This window comes from Aphis gossypii, chromosome 1 (assembly GCF_020184175.1).
Source record: "Aphis gossypii isolate Hap1 chromosome 1, ASM2018417v2, whole genome shotgun sequence".
Lineage (NCBI taxonomy): Eukaryota > Metazoa > Arthropoda > Insecta > Hemiptera > Aphididae > Aphis > Aphis gossypii.
The window spans coordinates 26,025,723-26,045,950 of NC_065530.1; the positions used below are offsets into that span (position 1 = coordinate 26,025,723).

General features: G+C 25.5%; 1 protein-coding gene across 5 annotated transcripts in view; it reads left to right on the top strand.

Moving 5' to 3' along the window:
• The window catches only part of LOC114122385 (aquaporin AQPAe.a), a 34,337-nt gene extending 14,738 nt beyond the window's left edge, over positions 1 to 19,599 (top strand). For 2 of the 5 annotated variants that reach the window (XM_050209225.1, XM_050209232.1), the window contains exons 2-7: positions 3,771 to 3,967; positions 5,498 to 5,641; positions 7,658 to 7,867; positions 18,817 to 18,897; positions 18,966 to 19,046; positions 19,240 to 19,342. In XM_050209225.1, coding sequence (XP_050065182.1) covers positions 3,771 to 3,967; positions 5,498 to 5,641; positions 7,658 to 7,867; positions 18,817 to 18,897; positions 18,966 to 19,046; positions 19,240 to 19,275 — 749 coding nt within the window. In that variant the 3' untranslated portion in view covers positions 19,276 to 19,342. Of the gene's footprint in view, positions 1 to 2,898; positions 3,064 to 3,447; positions 3,543 to 3,770; positions 3,968 to 5,497; positions 5,642 to 7,657; positions 7,868 to 18,816; positions 18,898 to 18,965; positions 19,047 to 19,239; positions 19,343 to 19,406 lie in introns of those variants that run through there. The other 3 variants (XM_050209238.1, XM_050209245.1, XM_027985033.2) reach the window with 3 other exon arrangements.
• Positions 19,600 to 20,228: the final 629 nt, after the last annotated feature.

Here is a 20,228-nt window from a genome sequence, read left to right on the forward strand (position 1 = left end):
AAAACAAGAAAATTAAAAAATTAAATGTAATATTTATCTTTATTTGTATCTTATTTTGGTAATCCATCCATAATTTCTGATTAAACTATTTAAATGCAATGATTTAATGGTCTTTTTCATCGTTCATCATTATTTTTATTAAAATTTATGAAGACAATCAACGCAAAAACCCACTCGGTTAGTTAACAACCAATTTTTTTTTTTTTTATTTAGCTAATTTTTATCTATTTATTTAAATAAATACACATTACATTCCCTTAAATAAGTTTACTAAAATGTTGAAATTCATAAAACAAAAACATTTTAGACACATTATAAATGTAATATTAAAATTATAGTCATGTTTTAGTACCTATGAGTTTATTGTATTAATGTGTATCAGAATAATCTTACATTTGTTTTTTCACACCTGGTATACATTTATACGACGTAATATATAGGTACATAAACGATTCAACGATACAAAATAATATGCTCATAGCAAGTGTGTACAACAATAAGTTTAAATGGTTTGTTTTCATCAAACACAAAGCCCATTTAATCGAAAACAAATAAAATTTAATTTTTTTTTTCTATCAAAAGTATGTTCGTAGGTACCTCACGTCTAATTTATGAAATTGTTCAATAAGTAATAACCATTTTATAAGATATTAGGTCGTGGTGTGTAATAGTATGTTCATATATCATCTTTTATACATATCATACTTAAATTCGATATGCTTTTCAACATATAAACTATTTAACACAAGGAATTTTTCATCAAAATATACATTTTGTTTTTGAGTAGCTAATTATTAATTTTGGTAACAAATTTGGCTATAGATTAAAAATACTAATGAAACAGAACATAAAATAATAAAAATCCATTATAACAAATTCAAACAATTATTATATAAATTTTAGATAAAATATAAGTATGTTGTTTATAACTGTTTTAAAAATTAGAAATGGAAGTTTCTTTAATTAATATAAATACATTATAAATATTTCACTAAACTATAACATATTTTTATTCATAAAACAAAGGTGAGCAATTTTTTTTTTTTTGTTATGAACATTTAGTTTTAATTTTTAGTCTTTACTAATATGTAAATTTGAGTTAATTTTGCATCATAAAATATTTAAAGGTTTGCGTATACTTCAGTTTTTACTAACGGGAATCATAAAAATAGATATTTATACATTTATTAGTATATTGTTCATTCAAAATAGTTAAGAAAATTATTGTGATGTACTTAAATACAATGACATTAAATTAGAGTGTTTATGGATTCAATTGTGATTTAACAAATGTAATGAATAATTTATTTATGGTTAATACATTATTAAATGAGATAGGTTCCAGATACTATTCAATAGTTAGTTGAAATAAATTAAATAAATATACTTTAGTCGGTATACGTGAATACCTAGTATTTACTAAAATGTAATGAAAATATTTTCTTTTTGCTTTTTTTAGGAATTTCATTAACTTTTGTCAATTTTTTACACTTTAGAATTTATTTTTTTTTTGTGATTCACTTGTTAAAAATAGGGTGAGTTAAAAAAAAAGTGTTATTTAATTTCAAATTTAATATGATATTATTTAAAAACTGCGACTTTTTTTTTAAATGTTTGTATTAAATAACCTCAGTTATTCGATTTTTTAAAAAAATTATTTAACTTTGATTTTTGGAGTAATTTCAGTTGATTGTTAATCTGCGAAGATATTATACCGTTTGAATCTTTAATGTTAGTTTTTCATACATTTTAAATCTCAATTATTAATTTGTATTCTCCATGGACTATTTATTTTTTTTTCACCGGCTTTTAAATATTATTAATACTGATAATAACATTTTATTACATTGATATTTTAAAGTAAGCAGTTTTATTAATCATTAATTTTTGTAAAACATTTTTTTTTATTATACATAATAGAAGAAATGGCTAATTAGTGTAAGTCGTTTAATGTTGACGCTTTTTTGAATAATTTTTCTTTGAATACCAAGCGTTTATATTTCTACGCATTTCTGAATTAATTTGGATCTCTTTCAAAATGTTTAATGAAGAAAGATACTAGAATCATAGTAGGTTCCTGGAAAATAGACAAAAAAAAATATTAATTCGAGAAAGTTAAAAATTATTTTTTATTAAAACAACTTGGATAATTCGATGTAATATATAAATTAAATTTCAGATATTGTAGTTTTAAGTTAAAATATTAAGGTCTTGTCATTATTGGATAAATGTTTTTTCGCGAATAAAATATACCTACCTATTTATCTAAATATTATAAAATATTTGTCTGTTATATTATTATGCAATTTTTAATTGTAAATAAAAATAATAGCAATACTAATATATTTGGCTTACATTCGTGTACATATTTAAGGAATAAGGAAGTTGTTGATATTGTGTTTGTTTGGGTTTCTATCAAATCTCCTGAAATTCGGGTGTAATCGGGTTTGTACTTGTATAAATGAGTAAAAACTTCAGAAATGTGTAGATAGTATGGTGGTGATTATAATTGTGTTGCAGTTGAAACAAATTGTATTAGTTTATTCGTGGTTAAATAAAAATGTGTGAGTTAGGCTATTGTTTTGAGATTGTGAAACTATATTAATTGTATAGTTTAAATTTATTTTAGATACTTCATAGCTCCGAAATTCTTCAGATTGATTGATATGTTTTATTATAATATTGAAATTATCATTTATAGCTCATAATTTAATTAGAGGTAATCAATGTATTATGAAGGATTAAACTCCTTAGTATTGTTTGTTATCTTTTATTAAAATGAAGTGGTTATGTTTTAATTATACATGAAGAATTTAAAGCTATAAAAATAAATATTTCATATAAACTAGATTATATTATAATTTTAACTATAAATAATTTAACATTTGAATATCATGGTTAGTTTGTATAGTGGTGTGGTTAATAGAGTTTTCTCAGTGAAAATTACTTACCAGTGAAACTTAATTGACAGATTCTATCATAACTCTCCGTGATAATACTAATCGTTATAACAATCATTTAATAATTTAGTTAAATACCTACTTACAACTTCGATAAAGGATTGTATGTTAAATTTGTTTTTATGTACTACAATATAATATTAAACAATTTTAAATATTATATCTTATTATTTATCTTTAAACTTAACATATTTTATCAATAATTATGTGGATAATATCACAAATAAAATAATTAATTATTATAATATATGTGGTTTTTCTTTTTTAATCATATATTCTATTTTCATAGGGACGTATCTGAAGTATTTATAGTTACTAATAATATACATACATAAATTTTATTAACTAGTTTAACCAAAAACTTAACAAGTTAGCCGTTAGGTTAGGTCAAATAGTTAATTATTGATTCAGTATATTATGATTTATGTACTTAAGTGAAAAACAATACAATTATTTAGATACCTATTTTTTTATTTATGTGTATAATGTTGGTATAACTGTTTAATTACATTTTTTGTTTTAATTATTGTTGAATTTATATTCAATTTGTTTTTTTCACTGCGAGAGGTAACTTGTTATTAAGTAAGGAACTTTTTATTATAAAAAAAATTTTCTTTGAGGAGCTAGTTAGCCATGTACTTAAAATGTTAAGCTGATAAATTGGCATTTTTTGATTACTATACATAATAATGCTATATAATATTTATTATATATAAGTTAACAGTAACTTTTATAAGATAAAAAAATAGTATTAACTATAGATATTTATTTATTTTTTTAAAACTAAATTATGTTTAATTTTGTTTTTAGTTGTACATGGTATGATAGCAATGGACGACGTATCTGACAATAACAAAATATGCAGAATGCTGTTTGCCGAATTTTTGGGCACGGCTATTCTTTTGTTTCTTGGCTGTGGCAGCATTATGTGGCTTGACGCTTTAGGTTCATCGGCTATCATACAAATTTCTCTGACTTTTGGATTCACAATAGCAACACTAGTACAGGTAAATATGATAAACTGTAATATGATAATTAAAATTAAAATCGATCATGACCATATAATATACATACATGGCAGTTCAATTATTACAGTTCAATGTTACATAAAAATTAGATTGTGTAAACAATGAACATATCTAAACAGAGATATTTACACACGTGCAAATACAAGTGTAAAACGTTGGGGTACAAAACAATAGTTCTTAATAAATTTCCCATTACCAAAGTGCATAATCGAATACAATATTCTACGTTTTTGTTGATGATAAACTAATAGTCTTTTCTTAGGCTTATATTTATATTATTCAAGGTCATAAATGAATGTAAAATAAATTGTTTAAATTATTAGGCTATAGTAGTTTCTATACGTTTAACAATCATAAAATTATTAAAGAAAAAAAACTGTAATATTGAATTTTTATACATGCAAACCACTAATTCATATTTAACATTATTTTTCGTAATTTTTGTCATTTGCTTATACATTTTTATCATTTATGCATATTTAATGATGAAATAAAAATGGAAATCGTATTATCAAGTGAAATAAGACAATGCTATCAAACACTATCAACTGTTTACAGGTAAATACAACAAGCCGTTCCCTAGTGCAAAAGGCGACGGGAAATCATTGCATACTTCTTCTTAATAAATTGTTAGGTAAAAATACAATAGGTAGTCAAATTTTTAGACAAATTAACTATTGTAAAATCAACCTGCTAATTTAATATTTCATGATAAAAATATAATACATAATAATATAATATATATTCAGAAATAATATTTTCTCGTTTTGATACAATTAAATCAATTTATTTGTTTAATATATACTGAATTCTTCTACTATTGTATAAATATGAAAAATTATGTACCTATACTGTATTTGGAATATAAGATGTGTAATTTATAAACGTTCAATTTAATATAATAAAATAAATTTTTCATTACCTTAAAATAGTATATAATATTAACTATATAGAATACATCTATTATGGTTACGGATATTTAGGATAAATACATTTAGATTTAGGCACTTCTTATAAAATGTAAAATATTTGAAGGACACGAGAACAAAACAAATCAAATAAAAAAATTAAATATTTTCTTTTTCTTGTCCATTTGATATATTATACATTTTCATGTGCACAATGTACTATTATTATATTATTTTATAAGGACAATTTATAAGGAAATGTGGAGGAATATAAAACATATTATATAACTAGTATAATAATAGATATTATATTGTGTTCGATCATAATATGTTTATCATTTATAATCATGTTTTACCGTTTCAAGTGTTTCTACTATTGTAATACACGTGAAAGTATGAACATTTTTAGTTTTGAAAAATGTAGAAATATTGTATTTAAAAATAAGTGTATTTGATTTTATTCGTAAAGAATATAGAGTTTGTTAACAATTTTATTATTTATTATTTTCATTAATTACAATTTACTATTTTCCTATTATATAATTTGTATTATTTTTGTTTTATTCATGAGAAGTTGTTTTTACTGAAAATTCTATTTTAGATATTTGGTCAGACCAGTGGATGTCATATCAACCCAGCAGTCACGGTTAGCTTTTTGGTGAGCGGCCAATGCTCATTATTGAAATCAGCTCTGTATATAGTTGCACAGTGTTTGGGGGCTATAGCTGGTATCTATCTTCTAGAAGTGAGTGAACTCTTCTGTTTTTAAAATATTCATTACATAAAATATGCATATAAATCTTAATTTATAGATAAATATTAATATTTTTATGTACCTATACCTACATAATATACGTATAAACTTACTGTGTTTATTAAATAGGAATTTTTCGAAAAAAAATGTTTGTTTAACTATGAGTGAATGAGCGAGATAGTTGTTAAAAAAGTATAAACTATTTAAAAGGTGGCCAAAGTGTGCAATTGTTACCATACATGTAAAATTAAGAAGTTGTATTAGGTTAGTAGTTAGTATTAGTATTAGTTGTAGTAGGTTTTATTATCGTTTTATTTTAATGTTCATATTGGTAATCAATTAGATATAACGTAATTGTTTTTTTTACATATTATATTTTCGATTTATATATGCAAGTTTAAAAATTAAGTATGATATATTATAACATTATTTTAAGACGTGGTATGAACGTAATCACGTGTATGAATAGTAATATATTGTATTAATGTATATTAATATTATTTTTGTAAAAAATACTATTATTATTATTAGAACAAAGAATTATGCAGTATATTGACACATTGTGCAGTTATGCCAAAAATACCAATATGTCCAAAATTTACCTCGAACAAATCGTAAATAATATAAATATTATTTTTGAAATTTTGCATAATATAAATAGGTACCATTATTATTATTTCTTTTTAAACATGAATGTACAGAATCGTTAGGTCATGAAACATATTTTGGTATAAACTAGACATTTTTTTTAACAAACATTGAAAAAGATGCGAAATCATATTAGTAAATACCTGTTCCAAGTATATAGGTATAATTTAATACATTTATAGGATTTATACTTTTGTTATTTTTATTTGTTTTAAACTAGACAGTAGATATCAGCGTAGAGTTGCCATACGTCCCAGCCATGAACATTAGAGTAATTATAGTAATTACTCTAATGTTCATGGTCCCAGCATAACCGGGACTATATTTGGTTTGATATAGCCTTCAAGCGTCCCAATAAAGTATCGGGACTGTCGATTTTCCACAAAATAAAATAAATAAATAATTAAGCTTTTAATAATTATTAATTATTAATATGTTAACATTTGGTCTTTATTTTAAACTCCATTCAGTGTTCCATTTTTATTTTTTTTAGACAATTGTTAATTTTCTGTCACAGACATTTTTATACTTAAATGTTAACCTTCAATGTATACAAAATTAAAAACTATTACATTTTAACCTTAAATGTTACGTTAAAGAATACAGTAAATGCATTCAGATAAATAATTATAATTATTATGTGTTAATTCATAAAAAGAGAAATATTTCTATATCTTTATCAACTAAACTATGTCATCATAAAATTAAAATTAGGTATATAATATAATTATTCCCACAGTATAATTAAGGTATAAATAATTATATATATTATAAATACTATATTATACTTAGTCATATGAATATTATAATGATATATAATTATATAAATGATTATTTTTTCTATCTGTAAAAATAGAATGACTTTATACATTTTAGAAAAATAATGTACTATATTTAATACAAATCAGTGTCTTTAATGTTATTGCATAATTGACAATTTATTGATTTGAACCTATTAGATTATTATTATGTTGTTAATTTAATGAATATAGTTACATTGTATTTATATAACCGAAAAAAAAAATACCGAGCACATTAAAATTCTTAATTATCAATTACTGCTTTTAATTTTAATATGGGGGTTCACAAGCAATGTTCTTTTGTTCCTACATTTTAATGTTACATAAAATGCGATTTGTTTATGATTTGAAAGGATTTAATTTTCATTAAATTTTCATTCAGAAAAATTAAAACAACTCTTGTACAAGTAAATTCATCGCTTAAAACTAAATTAATTTTTCCCTACGTTAATACAATGTGTCGTATTTACCTTAATTTTAAAAATATAATACATTATTATACGATTTCAAATTGATTGATACAATATATTCAATTGTCATTTATTTTTTTTTTTTTTAGTTTGTTACTCCAGATGCAGTAACTAAAGGTTTAGGTAAGACAGCCGTAAACACTTTGCTTCAACCAGGACAAGGATTCATCGTAGAAGCATTTATTACCTTTATACTAGTCTTGGTTATTCACTCTGTCTGTGATGAAGCCAACCGAAGCAACATAGTTACGCCGTCCATTTCTATCGGTCTGACCATTGCTGCCGCCCATCTAGCAGCGGTAAGTAATAAACACCCTCTATACTTTTAATTATCTAAATTGAAAACTTAAACACATATCTTAATATTTCATACAATAGTTTTGGTGTGCCAATAATTTTGACATACTTTACTCTTGATTTGATTTGATTTTTTCGTTATTTAATTATTGTGGTCATTGGGATAGATTTACATTTCTATGTTACATAACTGTTACAAATACGAATAAACGTATATAAACTGCAAAGAGATATTAAATAAGATTGAGACGGTTCATTAGATTAACTTCAACAATGTGTGAATTGTGGTGTCAGGGTTCTACTTGAGTGATTCGACCAGTGTTTTCAGAAGTTAAGAATTTTCTCTTTTTTTGACTGAATGGTTTTTAGTTTTATTTATATTGTTAATAATTATTATATTCGTATTTATCATTTTTTTAAATAGAAACACATTTACCTATGTCAAATAAATACACAAAAACTAAAATTTGTTATTAGTTTTAAAATACTAGCAAAGAGATAACAAGAAAAGAATACATTCTGACATTGATTTCAAATCCATTCTTTAAATTTATAACATATTACCAAGTACAATATTCATTCTACAAATTGATATACCTATGTGGTACTTGCAGGAAAAGTAGAAGTAGTTATATTTTGCAAATAGAGTTTTAGTACCTAGGGTTATGTAGAAACAAATTAAATGAAACAAAAAAAAAAACAAAGAATAATACTAATGTAAATCATTATGAATACACTATGCCTATAGCGGAATGTCTTTAATAAAAATATAACAAAAGATATTCGCTCTTTTAACCTTAAATTTACAAGGATATTCATATTGTAAGATAGGCATATATTGTTGTGTCGAAAGTTGACTTTGCTTTTGTTTTCTATCTTTTTTTAATCAAACGCCTTCACAAACAATTACTAACTAACCTTAACCACGGGGATCTTATGATTCACTTTTATTTATTTGCTGCGTAATAATAGTTTAAATAATAATAAAAATAGATGTATGTTAGTTACACTAACATACATATTTTAATTTTTTTTCTAAGTATGACTACACTTTTCCATAAAAATCAATCTTGATGTAAAACAAGTGTACATTTAAAATGGGTGCAAACAATGGTTATTGGAACTATAATACTAAAAACATCTTCAGCTATCTTCAGTAGGTAACAATAAGAGAGTTTACAACTCATTATTTTTATTTTAGTCATTTATAATAAATGTTCATGAATTGCAACGATTATTGTGTCTAAAAGATTCTTATTTTTATCATGACTCACCCGAGTAAAAAATCGTAATATAAAAACCCTATAAAAAAATATCTGTTTCCAATAAATACTGTATAATGTTGTACCTATAATATAATTGATACATGTCTAACGGATCACTACATTATAATTACAGTTATACTGCAGTTTCGTTGGCATAAAATATGTGCGTGTGAGCATATTAATGGTGTCGTGTCACATGGTGATTTTTATTAAGTACGTTATATTGGATTAATTCGAAACGGATCAGCGAGACCGTAAATGGCGCGTGTCAAAGTGATGGTCGTTTAAAAATAGATTTGCAATATCATATTAAATGAGAATAATTAACGTTGTAAACGATATTATTAATCCTGCACTTTTAGAATCGAACAGCCGCGGGATACACCCAAGACAAGTTTTACGACGGTATAAAACAATAAACGTACACGCGCCGATTTATCGAATTGTATGCCCGTTGCCGTACTGAATGCCGATACACACATGATAGGCCATCGTGACTTTTACAACGGCCATAATAACGCCGGCTTAAGAACCGCTTACACGCAATATAATCGAGCGATTTTAAATTGATATCCATCGAGTTTTCAACATTTATGGTTGGCGCGCTTATGTGCGAGTAACAAGTTCCCATTAACAAACGGTTTTCTCGTCTGTCGCGACCACGACATAACTATAAGTTGCTATGGCGTATATGATTGATTTGTACATCTATGTACACGTTATAGCTATATTATGTAGGTACGTTGTTAGGTTTTCTCACGATTCATTGAATGCTGACGTCGGATGCTCCTAGAAAAACGGTCACGGAATGATCTATACTGACGCGTTACGCACGGTGACATCATAGAATAATAGCATAATAATAATATTATAATACACATTATCGTTAAACTGTGTTGTTTTGTTTATTTACTCTCTCGTAGTCTCGTCCGATTTGTTCTGCGGAGTAAAAAAAAAAAAAATAAAGTGAAACAATAGGACAACGAGGTCGATAATAATATATTATGAATAGCGGCGGCGGCGGCTTCGTAGCGCATGCGGTGCCACCGTGCAGAGAGAGGCTCCGAGGAAATGACGATTTTATGTAACGTACAAATCATCGTGTGTGTGCTACTGTGAAGGACGTGTCGGAAAGCATAATAATAATCGCATAGGATGAGCCAGACGACCTTTTAAATTTTTTATTTCGTACTGTTCCAGCGTACCTGCGATTTCACAGTCAAAAATCGTAAAAAAACTTTTCCGTGATGATCCTAGTCTAAAATAAACCGAACGTTTTCATCGATTATGTAATCGTACAACAAAGCACGGCAGTGTAATTTCAAAACATTCTATTTTTTATATAGATATATAATATTACGGTCTTATTATATTGTCGAAAGCTCGACAATATAACGACGCGCCATAACTATTTAATAATGCTACGTATCCTCGGTGAATGTGTAAACACGCGAGTGTACCGGCCTCGCACAACAATAATTGTACCTACCTAATAATAATAAAAACTACCGTTGTAGTGAAACATTTTCCGAGTTTCGTTGGTTGTAACACCTACATGCATATATAATATATATATATATTTATAAATTATATAGATGCGCGTGGTGTGGTGCCAATTAGACATACACGTAGGAACGTACCATGCCTACTGTGACAAATCGTTGCCTATACAATATACATATTTATATAATGTACCTAGGTACAGGCATACTGTATTGTAATTATGGCAGGTGACGACGATAGGGTGACAGATTGAGTGAAAATTAACATTGTTACAGTAATAAGACCAATGCTATTAGCGCATGCAATCGTGATGTGTATTATGTTTTGCAAATGCGGTTTGACACGGTTTTTTTCTAACTCAAACATTCCGGATGGAAATTTGTTTGATGAAGAGTATTCGTTTGGCTATAATAATGACAGTAATATTTGCCGTAATATTATTATTATAATGATGTTGACAATCAATTCAAAAACGTAGCAATAACGATACCCTTGGAAACTCTAGTCTTATCATTTTAACTTTGTAAGGTAGTTTTATATTCCATCAATCTTTCTTGATATCATAGGTGATATTATTATTTGTAGGTTCTGTCATTGGACGGCCTTATATCAGAAATATCATCCACAACATATTAATATTTCATTTGTACGCATGCTACAGATTGTACATTTTCTATTTTAATAAAAAAAAAGTTATGGTATAAAAATAAAAAAATCCAACGAGGTCGCTCTGCTTTACAGTAGATTTCGAGTGTATCTTGTCATTGAATTCAATTATCATACGATGATGAGGTACACTTAACACCTATTATATAATATCATAACAGAGCGACTATATTTCAGGGTTAAAAAAAATAAAATCAGGCCTTAGTAATCTTTTTACTGGATAGTATGGTATATTAATCATTTTACATATTTTGAATATACTTATTATACATATTCTAATTCGATAAATGACTCTTAGAAAAGGTTTTTATAGTAGATATATTATTTATTAAAATTTGTTTTAAACATTTTTTCTGAATTGCGACAGAGTAATTTTCATACATTACAAAACATATTATGTACTTCAGGTACATTTTTTCAACGTTATTAGCGAAAATTTTCGCAAGAAAAAATACGTCCTTGTAATACTATAATTGTATACCTAAATTCTAGTACATTTATTATTTTTCTCGGAATTTAAAATACTAATGGTAATATTATAATGTATGTACGTATAATATAATAAGTGCATTTGCTTGCTAAGAAGGAAATCAATGTTCCTACATTATATTTATTTAACTTCTAATAATAAATTTTGATACAAAGTTAAGTGATTACATTTTTAAGATAATTGTGTGTACGAAACACTTAAGTGTCAACCGATTTGAAAGTGGCTCATAAAATTTAAATCGTGATTTGTGTAGCCTAAACACCAAATAATCAATATAATTTTATTAGGTACTAATAAAAATAAATAAAATTTATGGTTTTACAATAACGTTATCATACTATTATTATTTATTATTATAAAATTGAACGGTTATCCAAAACCTGGTGAATCTACAATCTTTGAACTTGTTATAGAATCTGAACGGAGTGATTAATGTATGTGGCGTATAATAATGTATTTTATTATTACGTATTATTATTATTTGTACTAAATCTATCATTACTCATTACTATTTGAATAGTAATAATGCTTTAATCTTCAACTTTTATGTTAACTTTCAATAGAAAATTTGGTGTAGTTGGCACTTTAAGGGAATAAAAATACAAATGTACAAAACAATCAGGAAAAATGGAAATTGTTAAGCAGAACTAGTTTTATCAAAAATATAATATCACAATTTTTTATTAACGTTTAATACTATTAATTGGTTTTTACAAAATTTGTCAAAATTATGAAAACAAATTGTTAATTTTTTTGTAGCTAAAAATTAAAAATTCATGTTGTATGGGAGATACACCTTGAAATTTAAGTATAAAAGAGGGCTTTTAGGTTCTTTTACTGGAGATTAAAAAAAAAAAAAAAAAAAAAAATAGTTTAAAGACACATCCATTTTTTGTAATCAAATGAAGTACATATTTTGAAGACATTCAAATAACGATTTTTAATATTTTGTCGTTAATCAAATAAATATTAATTGTAAAAACTGAAACAGCCGATTATTACTTACATTATTATTTTTATACACAATTTAAAAAAATAACTAGGTGTTAAATACATCATTAAAATTTCACTGAATAGCTGCTATATTGGGGTAAGCATTCGAAAAAACTACCTTTACTTACTCCTGAAATCTATTGAAAAGGAATAGGTATTATACTCAAAGTTTATTCGTTAAAATGAAATGAGCTCAAACTCGTATTATTTACGGTCATAATTTTATTTATATAAGGCAAAACACACAATACCTAGTATATAATATTCATTGACACGATTAATGAATAAAAAATATTTTATACCCGATGGCGTATAATAGTAAGAATTTCTCTGAGAATTTTGATAAGGTGAAATAGTTGAATTTATTTGTAGTATGAACAGGATTGCAGGCAAGTACATTTATTGTGTACTTTTAAAAACGAAAAAAAAAGGTATAAACTGTAAATAATACACATATTTAAGCTTACGACTAAAACAGGTAGGGCTCTATAGCCTTACTCGATGCAAACTTAACCATGATAGTTTATTATTATTATTATTATAATTAATGCATTTTTAACGTTATTGTATCAATAATAATTTTTTACGCATACCAACAAGAATAACAATAATAAAAATATAGTAATCGGTGTATGAGGAAAACAGAATACCAAAATAATTGTCGTGTCGTGAGCCCCGTCATCACCGCTCGCCGCCTCGGGATTACTCACATCGCGTGCCGTGCGGGTCGTGCCAAGATGACTGCGCGTGTTTGTGTGTTATATTCGTCTTAAAGAGATCTCTGAGCACATCGACGATGTGCGATCACACGCCTGACGTGAGATTACAACCAATAATAATATTATCTCTGTTTTGATGAAAATTGTGTTACGCGCGTCGTTGTCATAGCTCGTGTCTTCATGTCGTCGTCTCGTCGACGAAAACTGAAAAGGGATTATCGGGACCGTCTGCGGGGCTCCCCGTTGTAACCCAACTGATTATGCAATTTTGCAACGGCCGAGTTTGTACAACTGTTAACTGATTTCAGTTATTTCAATTATTCAAGTATGGTTAAACAATATTCTATCCATCCCGATCGTAGTTGTACCCGGAGTACCCGGTAGATCCTGCGGGGCTTTTGTAATTTTCCGGGGAAGGAGAGTTGCCTTTAGTACGTAAAACGTATATATTGCATAAATCTTAACTAAAATTTGTAGGGAATCTAGGTAATTTGCGTATGGAAAGTGTTAATTATTATAAAATGTTATAACCCTATCCTCTCGTTATCATAAATACTATATTGACAAAAGTTAAAAATTACCAATATTATAGCTTTAAATTTGAAGTAAAATATATTGTCTATTTCCTTATGTCGGTACTTGATATATTTAAAAAAATATATTAGAAGCTCTATACTGCAACTATGGAAGCATTTATTATCTCAGGTTCAAACAGGAATTAGACGCTTTACATTTAACTTTTACACTTAACGATATGTTTAATATGTTAACATTTTTTTGTTGAGACATGTGTATATTATTTATGGCTACGAAAAAATGTATTTAGTCCATGCATAAAAATACTATGTACAAGGATTCAGAAATCACATTGATTGCAATTTCAAATATTGATTTTCACTACTTATTTGTATTGAACATTTTATAATTTTCAGTTAAACTCTTACTAAAATTGTATCTATGTAGTATTATAGTAAATACTAATTATCCAAATAAATTAACATTATCAACAATTTTAAATTATTAATTCAAAACATAGTTTTAAATTGTATTAGTGCAAAAACCCTGGACCTTGTGATATAAATATAACCGTTCTATAGTGCACACGCCTGGCTCTATAATATTATAATACTGTTGTCACGATAAAGTCGACGGATAGCGTGAGCAGTGATGTTCGTGCGGGAAAATTGTACGGCGGTGTCATCGAAAATTGTATCATCATAACGCAGTATTATTATGTATTAGTTTCGTGAGCCGTGATGGTTATAGCGCGTGGGTTGAACGGATTCTCCACATAAAGCCGAATTACGTATTTTCCGTATCCTAAAACAAGCAACGTTTTATGCTGTGATCTACAAAGTCTGAGAGCAGAAATATGTAATTGAGTTAGGTATTACCAGTATAGACTTAAGTATAATAGGAACACTAATATATGGCAGTGAATATGAATACATATGATTCAGATTAATAAAAATGTCTATACAAATTATGTACCTATTACATAATATTATTATGTTAGGTTAGGTATTATATAACTATATGTAAATATCAATATACGAGTAGGTAGTATCTATATTATACTGCGTGCAAATATTAGATATTTATAATACTACTTGATGGGTATATAGGTACAAAAAACGTAACATAGTTAAATCAAACTAAAAAAAGTCAGATGAGATACCCTATAATAGCCCCCAGTCATTTTTCGTTCTAAAATTATTTTCTAAATTAAGCACGGATCTATATTCATAATATGCAGTATATACCAAGTGAAATATTTATTTTATTTTGTCTCGTCGTACAGTTCCATTTACTGCAAACGACCTGTAATAACCGCATGTTGCTATAATAACTTTTTGAAAAGCTTTTTTTCTTGCAATGCAAATATAATATTTTATATTAACCTGGCCATAGTAAACATAATAGGTTAGGTTATATACCATTGTATATTTTACCTGAATAACACAATTATCCACCGTACTTACATTGCTAATAGATGTTAATTTGTATAATATGTTATATTTTGTTTGATTAGTTATATTTTTAATAGTACCTACAATATCACGTAGTAATATCACGAGTTATCGTATCGAATAGCGATTCAATCAGACATTTTTTTTTCAAAATAATAACTATACTAACATATCGATCATTTATATACGTGTTTCCGTATTTTGTCTAATCTCTTCAGTGACCGTTAATATTTTCGAGATTTTATGTACAAATTCACTGCTGTGGTGTCGTGGCGACGGTGGTCTTGGACTGGTACAGCAGGTATAACCCCGTGTCATTATCATTTACTCTGGTCGAACGTTAACGTGTATATACATATTATATAATGTTATAAAATCCCGTACGTACCGTCCTCTACCCGGTGGCTGGTGGTTGATCGATCGATGACTCCGACGGGTGTACAGAAGGCGAGATGGGATGATGGTGGTGGCGGTGGTCATGATGCGAATGAGCACGGGGTAGAGGGATTGTTCTATGTCGGGCTCTTGTTGTCGTTGGGTATGACGTTAAATCGCGTATACAAGACACTGATTGGATTTTTACGTTTCAGATGTTTTAGTAATATGGTTATGTATAATAAACAGATGATGGTTTCTCTCATACTATTATTATTATTATTATTGTTGTTGTTGTTGTTGTCGAGCCTACAAGGAATAAGTCATTACATGATTACACGTCTTACATTAATTATATTATACATATATATTATATATATATATATATATACATATATACATATAATATCATATACCATCAAATAATTAAAAAATAAACTATTATAGAACTCATGTCTTTAATTTATAATTTACAATACTATTGTTGTATATCATTCACAGCCCAATTATTTAAAAAAATAAATATTGAAATATAAAAAAAACGCATTTTGAGACTTATTAAATACGATTATGTAATACGTAATAATGTATTTTAATGATTAATTTCCATAAAAAATTATCCTTAAATGCATTAAAATTAAAATAATTTCTTAAATAACCCAGTCATTGTTGTATGTTTACTCTACATTCCTATATATTATAATGTTATATAAATTATATATTTGTTAACTACCACACGCATCCCTATAGGTTATCAGAGATAATAAAATAACGTATAATAAATTATGTTTAATTGAAATTTTTTGTGAAATTTATTTTCTAGTTATGCACTTAAAAATATGATTATCAATAATTGATAACATATAAATTAAGATTTATTTTCATCAAATCTTAGATAAAAGTAATAAACTCATGGATCATTTCATTTTAAATAAAAATTCAAAACAAGTACAAGATATTAAAAAAAAAAAATTAAGACCTCTTCACATTTTTGATCTTAAATTACATTTTTTAAATGTTGAATTTTGAATACAATGAAACAATATAAGTTTATAAGGTATTTAATTTATCCTTACAACAATGTAAAAAAATAAGTTATACAAGAATATGTAATATAGATTTAAACTCAATTTATTATATAGTTTTTAACTTTAAATATAATAATAATATTGGAATATCCTGTAATTTTAAAATTAATTTTACTAACATTCAGATTGATATGAATAAATTATTAAGATAGTTCTAAAAAAAACTGGTCAATTATGTTTAAAAATATACAAGTATTTTATGACAAACTGATAAACAACACTAAAGATCGTAAAACAATATATAACCTATAAATCTATAAATGTTATTATTCAATACTTAAAATATTAGTAATCGGTTATTGTGATGTTAAGCTTTTTAATTGTTATCAATAAGTAATAACTAATTGTCAATAGGAATATCTCTAGTTAAATACAAATTCAACACCTGATCGTTGGATATCAAAGTTTAAAATGTAAATCTATGGTTGTAAAATTGAAATAAAAAATTAATTTTGTTCTGCTTGCTATTTTGAAGCTATAATTTATATTCAAATGTATTAAATTATTTTATATAATATTATAAATCTTACATTATAATATTTACTTATGATATAAAAAAGTATTATAAAATATTGTACGAAATAATCATTTTTTTTTTCATCACTAATAATATATTTAATGATAACATAATATTTTACTCTCAAAGTCGTTGGTTTGAACTCAATAATTACTAGAGATCTTTTTAATAAAAATATGACAGAAATTTATCTAGTGCCTCTGAAAATGTTGCCACTATAACTAAACTAGGCCTACACTCAGCAGCGCCATAACAACTTTTCTAGTATTTAACCTATTATTTTTATATTCGTCGGTTTTATGTGAAATATATATATTATATGCTTATAAAAAAATGTTTTCTAGATACATTTTGGCAATAGTAAGAAAATGAAAATAAACTCTTTGCCAAAATTATATCGCGTCATCATCAGTAATCCTTTGAAAAGTAGCTTGACCATGTCGAATCCATTACGATTTGGCAAAAGGAACTTAACGTATATTTATTATTTTAATACACACGTAACAGTAGTATCTTTTAAATAATTTTTGATCATAAATTTCAATTTTAAATACCTCATGACTAAATAAAAACTTAAAATTTCATTTTGCAAGGAATGCTTTTACCTACATTTTATTAAAATTACTATTGTCGATAAATAATTTATTGAGACTATACCTAGTTGTATACTATAAAACAGAAACGTTTCTGTATAATTATTTAATATAGTGGATAAATAACACAAACACACATACACACAAATATATTATATAATATGTGTGTGATATTTAAAGTATTAAATGTATGCAAATGCTTAATAAGAGAAAAATATTTAGCATGATAGTGCTCTAGCTTAATTTGTCAAAACTTGTCATCATTGAATAATTGAACACTCACTTTTGCATTTATTCCATTGTGTAGTATAGGCTTTGGCTTAAATATAATTTCAGTTAATTCGATTATGAAATAAATATTTTGAAATATAGTATTCTAGTGTTTAACATTACAGGGTACATAATAAATTATTATTTGGATTAATGTATTTGTACCGGTTAATGATTAAATGAACCTGTAAATACACAACATTTATATGAAAACATTTTAAAATTATAATATTTGTAAAAAAAAATTTTCATTTATATCGATCGAATAAGGAGATAATGTAAATGAATACACATTGTAATATATTTAATTTTTTTTTTTTTTTAAGAATTAGGCAACAGTAATAATTAATAAATAATAATAATGTCATATGTTAACAATATGAATTTTAAGTTAACAATGAATTACTTTTTAAATTTAAAATTACGATTTATCTATTTAGCCACTTGTATCACAATATTATTAAATATTTTAAATGTATAATTGATATGTTTCTTATTACAGATTAAATACACAGGGGCTAGCATGAATCCAGCAAGATCTTTAGGCCCAGCCGTTGCTCTTGGTTTTTGGACAAACCATTGGGTAAATAGATATATAAATAATAACTGAAATCGTTAAATAACTATAATAAGATGTACTTTATATTTTAGGTGTACTGGGTCGGTCCTATTGTCGGTGGTATACTTGGAGGAACCGTCCACACTTTTGTGTTGAAACGTCATACTGAAGAGGCAAGCTCTTATGATCTTTGAACAATTTTATAATTTAATTGTTATTTTTTATAAATTAATATGCTATTTTTATGTGTTATAATATTTAACTTAGGTTTAAGGTTATAATCAGGGCTTAATGAAAATATGAAGGACTAAATAATTTATTTAAAAAACCTATTTATCAATTTATCATTATTATATTAAATTGTAGACATCAAACCATACGATTAAATTGAGTGCATTCTAGTTATTAAATCAACGATGAAATGAAAATATATTACCTATTTAATTGCCTATTTGTAATGATATGAATTGTGAGTTATAATTATTCATTAAAATAAAGTATTGTTTTTAATAGTTATTGTGTTATTTTTTCAGAAAATATTCTTACAATAATGGTGTAAAATCAGTATGCATTTATACAATCCTAGTGCTTGATCGTCAATAGTTGATAATTCAACATAAAATCTAAATTTTAAAAAAAGACATAATATATTATTTTGTGATTATATAAAAAATTTAACTTGTTAATAATCATTATTAATAATAAATCAATTTAAAATTATTTTAATTTTGTATTCAATTTTCTTTTCACGTTTAAATAACAATTGATAACTCAGTTTAAACAGGTCGAACATTTACTCAAGAAAATATTCGAAAAAGTAATTATTCAAATTAGGTAATCAATTTTATATTCTATTACTTTATATTCAAATATTCAATAACATTTTTATAAAAAAAAAATACACTCAGATAATAGTTATCTTTATTTATTTAACCTAAATAATCTGTTATGATATATTAAATAGAACTGATTGATGGACATAATTTAATTAAAATATATATTTTGTATTATTTTATTCTATGTTTTGTTTGAATACAAATTTCAATACAATTTTTGTTTGTAAAAATTGAGAAATGTTTTTCATTTTAATTTTTCTTGGAATAAAGACGATTTGAGTACTATACAACAGTATGTTAATTTTTTCTAGAAAAAAACCATTATTATATTATGTTATATACTATAATTGTAATTGTTATTAATTATATCACCATTTAATATAATTAAAAATGAAAACTAAGATTTTAAGTAAATTGGTGATAAACTGTAATTTAATTACAACTGATTTTACAAATTATTATTCTTATATATTAATTGCAATAAAATTATTAGTTTTATTAATAACTAAATAAATTAGC